The sequence below is a fragment of the Labeo rohita genome, chromosome 16, assembly GCF_022985175.1.
Source record: "Labeo rohita strain BAU-BD-2019 chromosome 16, IGBB_LRoh.1.0, whole genome shotgun sequence".
NCBI classification, from domain to species: domain Eukaryota; kingdom Metazoa; phylum Chordata; class Actinopteri; order Cypriniformes; family Cyprinidae; genus Labeo; species Labeo rohita.
Window position 1 is genome coordinate 16598087 of NC_066884.1, and position 11911 is coordinate 16609997.

Genomic DNA, 11911 nt, shown 5'->3' on the forward strand with positions numbered 1-11911 from the left:
ATGGAATATTCATAGTGGGCGTGTTCTAACGAAGCAAAGCGGGTGGAGCCAACTTGAGATACAGCAACTTAGGTACTGTTGGCAGTGTCACAATTGTAGTAGATTTCGTTATAGTTTCAGTTTAATTATTTTCACGTATTGTTTTGTAAATTTCCATGTGTTTTCAGTTTGTGAGTATATTTAATGAGGTGTTTTAAGACAGACTTTATAGCACTTTCCATGTCAGCTTGAAAGTCCAAGTATTTGCAAGTACTGCTCACTGCAGAGCCAAATGGCCTCCAGCTCCACCTCTGTGTGAACTAACGGGTGGAGTTATGTTTAGGGTAAGGGGTAGGGTTAGGGTGTGGTTAGGTGTCTATCTCCACCCATTACCTCCAGCGAGGGGGAGCTAGAGCTCCAGTAGCATTATGAATACAAAAATGATAGTTGTATCAGTGGATTGATGGCATCGAAAAATACACTGGATATTCTAAACCTATATAAAATATTACGGCCTTCATAAAACTGTGATCTAAGGATTTGGTACTAACATTTCCAATGCTTTTAATTGGTCAGAATGACACACCCACAATAAGAGAGACTGATGAATATTCCACCATGCTCCACCCAGTGAAATAGAAAACCTTAGGAATCCAATATATTTTAAGCCTTGTAGAAAACAGAGTGGAACCTGGTTGATTAATGTCCTGGAAGGGGTGGGTGATTTCCATGAAGAGATAAGTCTGTGTGCCTACTTGTAGTGCTTTGAAGAGAAACTAGCTTGCCAGACTTAACTGTTTCTTAAATACATGTTTAATACATTTAGGGAAGATATCAAACATGGGAAAGGTAGTTGCAGTAAATCTAATGTGTTTTGATACAAGTTCTTGACATAGAAGACTCCCTTGTGGTTGTTCTTGTTTAGTTCGCCCAAAAAAATGAAAATGTGCTGAATATATACTCACTCTCAGGCAATCCAAGTTGTAGGTTAGTTTGTTTCTTAATTGGAACAGGTTTGGAGAAATTTAGCATTACATCACTTGCTCACTAATTGATCCCCTGCAGTAGTCAGTATAAAATTACATTTGTGAATATCTAATATTGTTAAAAAATTAAGACTACTGTGCCAAAGACATCTCCAACATTTCACTTCTGACTTAAAGTGAAAATATGGATGTTTGCAAGAAATCCATCATTTAACTTTAAATCGTTGTTTCTGGCTAAAACATAATACATAATCATGCTTCCTCCAGTGAAAAATTCCATCCCTTGTTGTCAAACTCCACCAACATATTTGTTTAAAACTGTTTTCAGTTTTAGTAAATGTTGCTGGAGTCGTGTGGTATCCTGTGATGCTGTTTGAATGCTCATTCAGACGGCACCCATTCACATTCAGTGGATCCTAAATGTTAAAAAACAAGTGATGTAATGCTAAATTTCTCCAAATCTGTTCTAATGAAGAAACAAACTTATTTTGGATGGCCTGAGCATGAGTACATTTTTTAGCAAATTTTCATTTTTGGTAAACGCTTTCTTCCGCTTCCAAAACAAACCGATCGTTTCGCTAGATAAGACCCTTCTTCCTCGGCTGGGATTGTTCACAACCACATTTGAAGCCGCATCGTTTGAAGCCGCATTTAAACTGCATTTTGGAAGTTCAAAATCAGGGCACCATATCAGTCCATTTTATGAAGAAAAATGCTGAAATGTTTTCCCTCAAAAAACATAATTTTTTTATGACTGAAGAAAGAAAGTCATGAACATCTTGGATGACAACGGGGTGAGTACATTATATGTGAATCTTTGTTTTGGAAGTGGACTTCTCCTTTAAGCCTTGATTTTTATAATTTCACAGGAGGCAGATGTAACAATGCAAATTTATTGGTTACAATACAAAGCAGTTAATGTAAAAATGAACGTAAAACTTAAAATCAGCTAAGCTAAAAGCTAAATAATCAAGCTCTAACCAGCAACATTTAAGATAGACTGCTGTTAAGTGTTTCTAGATGTAAGTATCAGGTCTACTTTACGCATCTGATGAATGCTTTACTTCTCAATTTATTTAGGGGTTCAATCACCGAAGGTGCTGGGACACTATTGAGTCTGTATTCATTTTCTTCTTCACACATGCACTGCGTGTCAGGTGCACAGACACACCTCAACCTGACACTAGGTGGCGCTGTGATAAGGTATTTAAAAAAACATGGCTGCCAGCAGCCAATCACATTTTTAACCTCTATAGCAGTGTTTCTCAAACCTGTCCTGGAGTACCCCAGTAAAGGCTAGAAGGGATAAAGCTCTGGCTACTGAGCATTCGCACATCAATCTAATATTATTTTTTGTCACACTATACGACAATAATACTGTTTCTGTATCACAGTAAGGGCTAAGTTTAAGGTTGGGGTAGGTGTAGACGTTAATAAAACACAATCTAATAGGTAGAACAATTAATTTCATTGTTAGTTTCCAGTCTGAGCTGTATCCCACAACCGAGTACCCACAGCTCTGCACATTTTCTATGTCTTCCTCATCTATCACACCTGATTCAACTCATCAGCACATTAGTGGAGACTACAAAACTTGAAGTGGGTGTGTCAGTGGTGAATTGACTTTTAAGAATTTACATATTCAAATAAGAAGTTATGCATTATTAATTGATTATGAAATGCTTCATGAATTATTCTTTACATCGTTATTAATTATTTTGCATTATTAGTTCTCAAGAATAATGTACACATACATTGTGTGCTGTGCTCATGTTCCTTTTTAGTCAGCAGTATGCAATCTCTAATTTAGTTTGGATTGAGATGTTTTGGAACAAGAAGTACTAAAGGATGCAAAAGTGTCAGTTAGATTTTGAGAAAGTATGTTTGGCTTGCATGGGCCCCAGAACTAATTAACCACAGAATATCATATTTTGGTAGTCGTGACTGACATTTGAGCATACTTTGCAGACATCTTGTACTTAGTGGATCACGAATCAGGAAATTATCCCTTTCATGGTCTTAACTGTCTAGGGTATAAAAAGTATATATATATTTGCAATCTGAGAGAGGTTTTCTTCACTTCTCCTTTTCTTTCTTTGCTCTTACTGCTAGGTGCACCTAGATCTCTTTTAGACTTATTCTCCTCAGATTTGTAAGACTTATATGTTTAATACAATTCATAGATTTCTTAGATTTATATTAACTTAGCTTGATTTAGACTGATTAAGAATGACTTTGATCAAGTTTGTGTTATGCAATTTATTTGTGAAATGATTGGATTGAAACTTAATTTACATTTTTCAGTTTCAAGTTATGATTATTTCTGTTAATCATTTGCATTTCTAAAACTTCTGAATACATTAGTAACTTCCGTAACCCACCTGTCTGACGTGGATTCGATTTTGCATCAGTCAGATGTAGACATACAAAAGTGCAGTGTTGGGGGTACTTCATGGAGAGATTCGATGGACTGATTTTCTTTAACTCTGAGTTATCTGAGCTAAAGAAATCAGTTCATTTATAAATGTAAAAAGACTTCAAATCACAACCATGCCATACGTTACTGGTTGCAGCTGGGGATCTGATCATAAAAATCATTCCCAGTTTGATTGATTGATTTTAATGTATAATCACATTAATATACTATAATTCTTTTGACATGTTTTTGTGTAGTCAAAACTGAAAAGGTCGAGACAATCGGCCACAAGGTGCTACTATTATAATCAAATTATGCATAAATGTATGCATATAATATTTCTTACGAATCCTTGCGCTACAAATGTAATCTAACCCCCCCCAAAATTGGAAAATAAATCAGAACTGTGTCAATATCATGCATTATGTTGCTTTAATAAAAATCTATAAATTATATGTGATTCGCGAGATTTTGCACGTTCAGTCTTAAAAGGTCGTGAAACACTAAATTAATTGCATTTCTTAATATACTGCACAAAATTATGTGTGTTTTTGTGTAATGCACTAATGGGACTATGCAACTGACAGTATACTGACTCTTGTCTATGAAAGAAAGAGATATTTTCTTCAAAGGAAACTCACTTTTTGTTTTTTTTCTTGTTTTAATGCAAACTTTTGTATGTATTGCAGGCTCTTGCAAGTGCCAAAAATAGGTCTAGAAAGGTAAGTCATACAGAGGCTAATTGTGCTACACAATCACTTTTTATAGTGTCATATCATTATACAGTGCCCTCCACTAATATTGGCACCCTTGGTAAATATGAGCAAAGACGGCTATGAAAATAAATCTGCTTTGTTTATCTTTATGATCTTACATTCAAAAAATTCACAAAATGCTAACCTTTCATTGAAGTAAAACAATTAAAAGTGGGGGGGAAACTTACGTTATGAAATAAATGTTTTTCTCATATGCATGTTGGGCACAATTATTGGCACCCTTAGAAATTATAATGAGTAAAATATCTCTGAAGTATATTCCCATTCATATTTGCATTTATTTAGCACACTAGAATGACTAGGAGTATGATATTGTCCAGCAATAACTTCCTGTTTCACAGGATTATAAATATGACGAGCACAAAGGCCAAATTTCCTTAATCATCCAACACAAGGAATAAAACCAAATAATATAGTTCTGATGTGCAGAACAAGATTGTTGAGCTTCACAAAATAGAACGTGGCTGTAAGAAAAGAGCTAAAACATTGAAAATCCCAATTTTTTATCATTAGGACAATAATTAAGAATTCCAATCAACTAAAGATGTTACAAATCTGCCTGGAAAAGGATGTGTCTGTATCGTCCTAATGCATGGTGAGGAGGAGAGTTTAAGTGTCCAAAGACTCTCCAAGGATCACAGTAGGAGAACTGCAGAGATTAGCTGAGTCTAGGGGCCAAAAGACTAAAAAAAAAAAAAAAAAATTCAAACAGCCCCTATGTCACCACAGCCCCTATGTCACCACAAATCCTCCTTGCTCATCCAAAAACAAACTCCAGCATATTCAGTTGTCAGACACAACTTGAATTTCAAATGGGAATGGCTTCTGTGGTCAGATGAAACTAAAAAAAAAAACTTTCTGGCAGCAAACACTCAAGATAAACCTGACTGCATCTGTTAGAAGTTCTATAATGAGCTGTGGTTGGATCTTCCATCAGGACAGTGATCGTAATCAAACCTCAACATCAACACAAAAATGTGTCACTGAGCATAAAATGAAGCTTCTGCCATGGCCGTCCCAGTTGCCTGACCTGAACCCTATAGAAAATGCGTGAGGTGAACTGAAGAGAAGAAGCACCAGCATGGAGCTGGGAAACTAAAGGATCTGAAGAGTTTCTGTATGAAGAAATGGTCTCTGATCTCTTGTCAGGTGTTCTCCAAACTCTTCAGGCATTAAAGAAGAAAACACAGAGCTGTTATCTTGAATAAAGGACATTGCAATAATTGGGTGCCAATAATTGTGGTCAACATGAACTACAGAAAAACATTTATTTCATAAAGAGATTTTCCCCCTGCTTTCCATGGTTTTACTTAAATGATAGGTTAGAATATTGTGAATTTTTTTTAATGAAAGATTAAAAGGATAAACAATGCAGATTTATTCTTACAGCCACCTTTGCCCATATTTACCAAGGGTGCCAATATTAGTGGAGGGCACTGTAAATGATTTTATTATTGTATTTTCCCCCTTCAGTATTCAATATTAATCAAGGTTGCTGTATTTTATTATTTTATTATTATTTTGTTGTGTTGAAAAGTCTTGCTGCTACAAACAGATTGCATACTAGGAAACCATGCGCTTTGATTGTGCAGTTCAAATTTAATTTAGTTGGTCATCTAGCTATCATCCAGCTATGTGTAAAGTCTGTCTGATTACACATTCACTGTTTTATTTTATGAATTCTTTAGTCAAACACTTCTCCCAGAACAGATTTGCCTGTATTCATCAAATCAATAGCTTGGAATAAAATTATGATTTTCCAATGTATATTCACATCTGTTTTATTATCAGCATATATTCTGCATGCATGTACTACTCCAGCCTAGAGAGGAAGAAATTCAGAATTATCCAGCTGAGGATATCTGTGTCCAGGACATCTGTTCTTTACAATATAAAGGTTTGTTTTTATCTTTGGTATCACATTTCAATATGATGTAATTTATTTTCTCATTGGATGACCATTACACCATCTTTGAAAACATATTAAAGTGTATATATTGTATTTTAAGATGGGATTTGGTTATAAAATCTGATGCTTGGAAGAAATTTGTGGACTGAGACTCTATCTGTGTTCCTTACCTCTTCCACGGCCGTGTGAAGGGACTGAGAAGTCTCTGAAGGCACTCAGAAATAAAGAAATAATCTAACAGTAGGTCAAGGTTTTACTAAAATCATATAAAGTAAGTTACATTAATATATTAAAACTTAAATAAGTGCTAAAAATCAAAATGTAAACTGATGTATTTCTACCTAATCTATTAACACATCTTGTTTTTGGTTAATGAAAAAGTTGTTTTTCTTACATATATTTTATGACAGCTATTATGGCATTTTTTTTTATTTTGTGTGAGTGTGCCTTCTTGCATTTTAAGTTTTTGTGGCATACTTTTGTTTGAAGATAGCCGTCGTTTGACAATTAGAGAGTAGACCCATTTGGAAAAACATGAATTTGCACCAGTAAACAACATGAGACAACATGTACCTCTGTTCTTTGAGGCCAAATCTGTGCACACTTTTCTGAGTCCCTGATAGACATCATATAAAAATAAGAAAATGGAGGAAGTGAATAGTGTAAGTAAAAGTGGAAATGGTTTCAAGTCGTATTTATTTCAAGGAACTAAACCACCATTGTCTTTCAACCAGTTTGACCAGAAAAGTTCTCATATGCTCAGAGCTGCAGAGCTCTTGCATATATATGCATTAACAGTCCAAAGCAGAACATAAAAATGTTTCAAACAGAGCTGAATTTCTAAAATCATTGGTAAATAGTGATTATAAATGGAGTTTAGATATGAATGTGGAGCAAAAGACAGGAGAAAACTAAAGTATCTGTACTTTGAGCATAGAGGTGAATAACCATAGTCATTATTTGCATCAGCATCCTCTAGCAGTGGTAAGATGTTGTGCTTTTGTGGTTAAAGCTCCTCGCTGTCGCTTTGGTGCCTCACACAGGTGTGAAGTCACGGAGGGGAAGTTGTTCTGTTATCGCTGTGTCAGCAACTATGTTGTTTTCTCTTTATTTCTTTTCTTGGGGCTGACTGGGGCTGACAAGTCACTGATTTCCATTTCATCGAACATAAGTCCTATCATTGGCTTACAGTCCACAGCAGTTCAGTCTAAGATGTATTTGTTTTTGTATTCTATCTACTATACTTTCAAGTTTATGTAAACATGCACCGAAGTCTTTGGATGCTGCATCACATCTTGCTGGATTTAAGTCTGAAGTGTTTAAATCACTGGTCCCAAACTCTGAAATGCAATAAACTCACAGCTGAAAGAGAATGATTCTTGTGTTGTTGTCTTGATTTAAACCAGTGGTCTCAAACTCAATTCCTGAAGGGCCACAGCTCTGCACAGTTTTGCTCCAAGCCTAATCAAACACATCTGATCCAAATAATCAAGGTCTTTAGAATGACTAGAAACAGCAGGTGTGAGTTAGAGTTGGTTGAAGCTAAACTCTGCAGAGCTGTGGCCCTCCAGGAATTGAGTTTGAGACCACTGGTTTAAATCAAGACAACAACAACACAAGAATCATTCTCTTTCAGCTGTGAGTTTATTGCATTTGAATATCATTATTTCATTGAATATCATTTAATGTATTTTGAACTCTGGTCATTTATTTCCCTCATTACTTTTAATATGAATTTGTCAATCTACTCATAATGGTTTATTGCTTGTGTTAACAGTGATTAACAACCATTACTAATGAAGAGCAGGGTTGGGTGGGGTTGCTATAGACCATTAAATCTCATTTGGTTAGAGAGAATAACCACCCCGGCCTCCTGAAGTCAATCACCGTGTCACATCCCCCACCACACACAACATCACATTTACGACGCTACACGGCCCCCCTGCACACTTACAGCCCACCAAAGCCCGGTGTTTTAACAAATAATGCTACCTGTCAGATTGTGCTACCAACACTGTGTTTTTCATACTGTAATGTTATGTTTAGGGTTGGGGTAGGTGTACACGTTAATAAAGCCTCACACAATATTAATATCATGCTGGAAGCAAAATCTGATAGGTAGCATTTTTCGCTGTCGAATTATGCTACCATCTGTTTTAATGGGAGGTAGCAAAATCTGACAAGGTAGCACAAATTGTCAGAACAACATCATCCGCAACTGTGAACTACCAAGAGTCATTAGAACGCTTCTTTTCAGATCGCTTTAAAGGCTCTTTATGACGTCATATTAAGTCGTCTCGAAAAGCCGATTTTTTTTTTTAATAAATACGTAATGTCTCCAGTTTAAAGAATTTACCGCCACTGCTGACATATTATGCCATAATACTAATATATATAGTTTAAAATACTTTACAATGAACCTTTTTACCACATCTTTTAAATCACGATTTGGTCGGTTACCTGGATGCGCAGCCATAATGGCGATACTCGGATATAAACAACAGCATAAATTGTGCGGTTAATGTATGACTGAATACGTTATTTTGCTAATTTATGCTGTCTTAATCATATAGAGAAGGACTTAGTAAGCAGGAAAGGGCACAATATTTTGGCAAGCTGAAGTTAATAGTTGGTAAAGATACATACAAGCAGTATTAATTAAGATATTAGTCTAATATTTCACCTACCTGACAGGAAATGATCCTGGTTCAGTTTGGCCAAGCACAAACACCTTTTGTTCCTTGTTTTTTAAACTCTTCTCGTTGATTTGTAATAACTTTTGGCAGTTTATAATATTTTCCCGGTCCGACCGATTAGTACAGCCCAAAACATGACAATAATTGACCATTTTCAGCAGCAATAATCAGCAAAATATGCGACTTTCGTTCAGTGCCGCCAATATGGCCGATTGATGACGCATCGTGAAAAAACTCTATTAAGTGACAGCAGCGTAATATACAGTACCTACTGCTGTCTTTTCGGATAATGTGACCCAAACAATAAAATAAAAACTGAAAAACACTCAGTGCTCTTAAATGAATCATTTCTGTAGCTTTCTTACTTGAATGTACTTGATTATTGTATCATTATAGGGTGGTTGTGTACACACGCTGTCAACACACATTTATATTCAAACAACATTTAAAAGTGAATTTTGCATAATAGGTGCCCTTTAACATCAGGGTTAAATATTAAGTAGATCAACAAAGACCATCTCCATTAATTTTAAGAGTGTTTTCATTACACCTATAAACTTTGTAGATCATTCAGAAATCTTTGGCACATATTTAATAGTATCAACACAGATAATCACATTGTGTTAACAAAGTCAAATACAGTACAAAATATGTGGTGTCACATTTCTATTTCCCTCTACAAGATATTTTACTAACATCTCTTTTGCAATTCATATTTTCAGCCCAAACAGATATGTGGCCCACAGTTTTATCAAATACGATCACAGTTGTCACATCTAGCACATAACAAATAATTTCCCATTTTCATATGTGGACAAAAAACAATAAGGCTTGGGCAGGTTAAAGGTGACACAATAATACAAAAAACCTGCAGCACCAGAATAAAAGAGGAAGTAAATTAGCCACTAGGTCTTACGTTATCTGGCCAGGCAGGTGTGGCTCAGGTTACACTGATGGTAGAGATTACTCACGCTCTGTGTCGTAAGGCCTTCTTGGGTATTTATTCAGGAAGACCTCAGTGAATATACCAAAAAGACCAATAGAGTGACATGTACAGTATTGCATAGGGTGATGACCAATATGAGCTGCTGATTGGACGTGTTTTCTCAGGGCTGTGCTGGCTGTCGTCTTGTTTGCTTAGGGCCGGTGTTACATCAGACTACATTTCACACATTTCACTTGTTTCTCTTTGCTCAGCAATCCAAACTGAGAAGTGGCCAGAGAATCAACCAACTGCCAAAAATCCTTGAATGTGACGCCCTTCCCCTCTTCCACATTTATGTCCAACAGGAGTTTGTTGAGTCCTTCCTGGTCCCCTGCAGTCTGGAAAAGAATAGAGAGTGTGGAAACCTTTTCAAAAATTATGATAATTGTGTGTTTATTCCAAAAGATCTGTTTGTGCTTTTGTGTCTCATATTTATTTTTGCCCTAGACAAAATGGCATCAACCCAGCTAACAAAAAAGTATATTCTAAGAAATTTAAGTTTACAGAGAATGTTCTCTGTCAGCTGGGAAGTATCCATTTCTGATTATGACAATAGGTTGACATTATAGGTGTTAGGAGACTTAAATGTACTTAAGTGGTTTCAAGGTTGGATTGTAGGTCTTGACCTACCTTCACCATGTTTGGCAGCTCTTTGGTGATCATAGTCTGGAACTCCTGGGCTGTGAGCTTGTCACCATTTGTAGGCGATGCTGAATGGAAGTTTTCGACCAAGGTGTTTATGGCCAATTCTAGCTCTGAGTGCTACAGAGTGGGAATAGTTTCAGACTCAAGCACAGTTAAAAAAAAAACATCTATCATAGACAGAAACCGCCCTTCAGGTCTATCCGAGCACATCGAACAATTCAGGGAAAATGGTGGTTTAGTATTAACATATAACTAATCCCATATTCTACAGACTTGTATTCAGTAGACTGCAAAAAATGTTTTAGCATTGTCATATCATCTTTGTTTCCATTCATGTAACTTGTCTCTTCCACTCAATTTGAGGTTCATCAGATGTGCTTTTTCAGATAATTTACAGTTTGTAACTCTGAAACCATCTCCAGGCAGCAGTTAAATTTATAGTGCGTTGATTTTTTTCTTACTGTAATAGGTCTGATGCAATATATCAACGCATAACGGCAAGGCTTTGGTGCATTCCTCATAAAATCCTCCGTTTATCAGTTGTAATCCGTTTGTTTGCTGTTCAACAGGAGCTGTAGAGACCTGTTGCCTCTATCTACTCTAACAGTACATTCCTGTGCTCGACTGTTCAGCATGACTGACATCTACTTTGGGCGTTGGTCAAAAAAAGACATGAAAACTATAAAAGCAAATGAAAAGTAAAATCGTTTTTTAGTCTTAGCGTTTTTAAATGACCCTAAAAATATTCATACTGTTTACGTACAATGTTTAAAATGACGTAACTTGTAACTGTATTTGCACGCCTGCCATAATAGTCCATAGGGACCAAATTATGCGCTGAATTAAGTATACAAATAAGTTATATTTTGTCATAATAAATACGTTTAGACGGATAATAAGCACGTTTTGATTTATTTTATGCAGTTGGAATAACCTGTAGAAGGGACATTATGACGAAAAATAAAATGTAGGTGAAATAGCTACAGGTGGATCATGTAAGTAAACGAATTTCAAACATAAACGATCTAAAATACAACAAAAATAAAAGCTTACCTGTTCAGCCATTTGGGCTTGTTTAATGTCCGTGCGGAAACTAGAGCAGGTGAAGTGAAGTGACGGTATTTTATCACCTGACCAGCGCTGCCTCGCGCCTCCGACCCGCCCACTCTTCCCGCGCACACTGGTGATATTCACGCTTTTATAGTAGTAAGAGTTTACGTAAGAGTTTACATATGTCGTGTTCGTAATATGTGTTCGTTTGCGATGCAAACAATCACAGAGATTAACTGGTGTTTGTCAGTTTAATGAAGAAACGATGGAAATAGTTTGAGAATATATTTTACAGTTAAGAAACTGCGGCTCATACTCGACATTCCATGTAACCAGAACAACCGCATTCTGACAGATGATGAGATTATATGAGGTAACATTTGTAAAATATTTTGTTTACCTACGTTGCGGTCTGGGTGATAAAATAAATTAAAGTTAAATAAAAACACAAACTCCCTCTGGTATAACG

General features: G+C 36.1%; 1 protein-coding gene across 1 annotated transcript; it reads right to left on the reverse strand.

Annotated features, from left to right (window-relative positions):
* Window positions 1–9339: 9339 nt before the first annotated feature.
* Window positions 9340–11605, reverse strand: LOC127178386 (protein S100-A12-like). The gene is made up of 3 exons (XM_051131238.1): window positions 11446–11605; window positions 10378–10509; window positions 9340–10085 (listed from the first exon to the last, which is right to left on the reverse strand). Exons 1-3 carry the CDS (start codon window positions 11455–11457, stop codon window positions 9912–9914), a joined length of 318 nt encoding a protein of 105 aa, XP_050987195.1. The 5' UTR covers window positions 11458–11605; the 3' UTR covers window positions 9340–9911.
* Window positions 11606–11911: the final 306 nt, after the last annotated feature.

Bases quoted from the DNA above. Each gene is read 5' to 3' on its own strand.
- LOC127178386 (XM_051131238.1), bottom strand. The intron at 10,086-10,377 runs GTAGGTCAAGAC...ATTCTTTTCCAG, and splicing joins AGCTGCCAAACATGGTGAAG to ACTGCAGGGGACCAGGAAGG.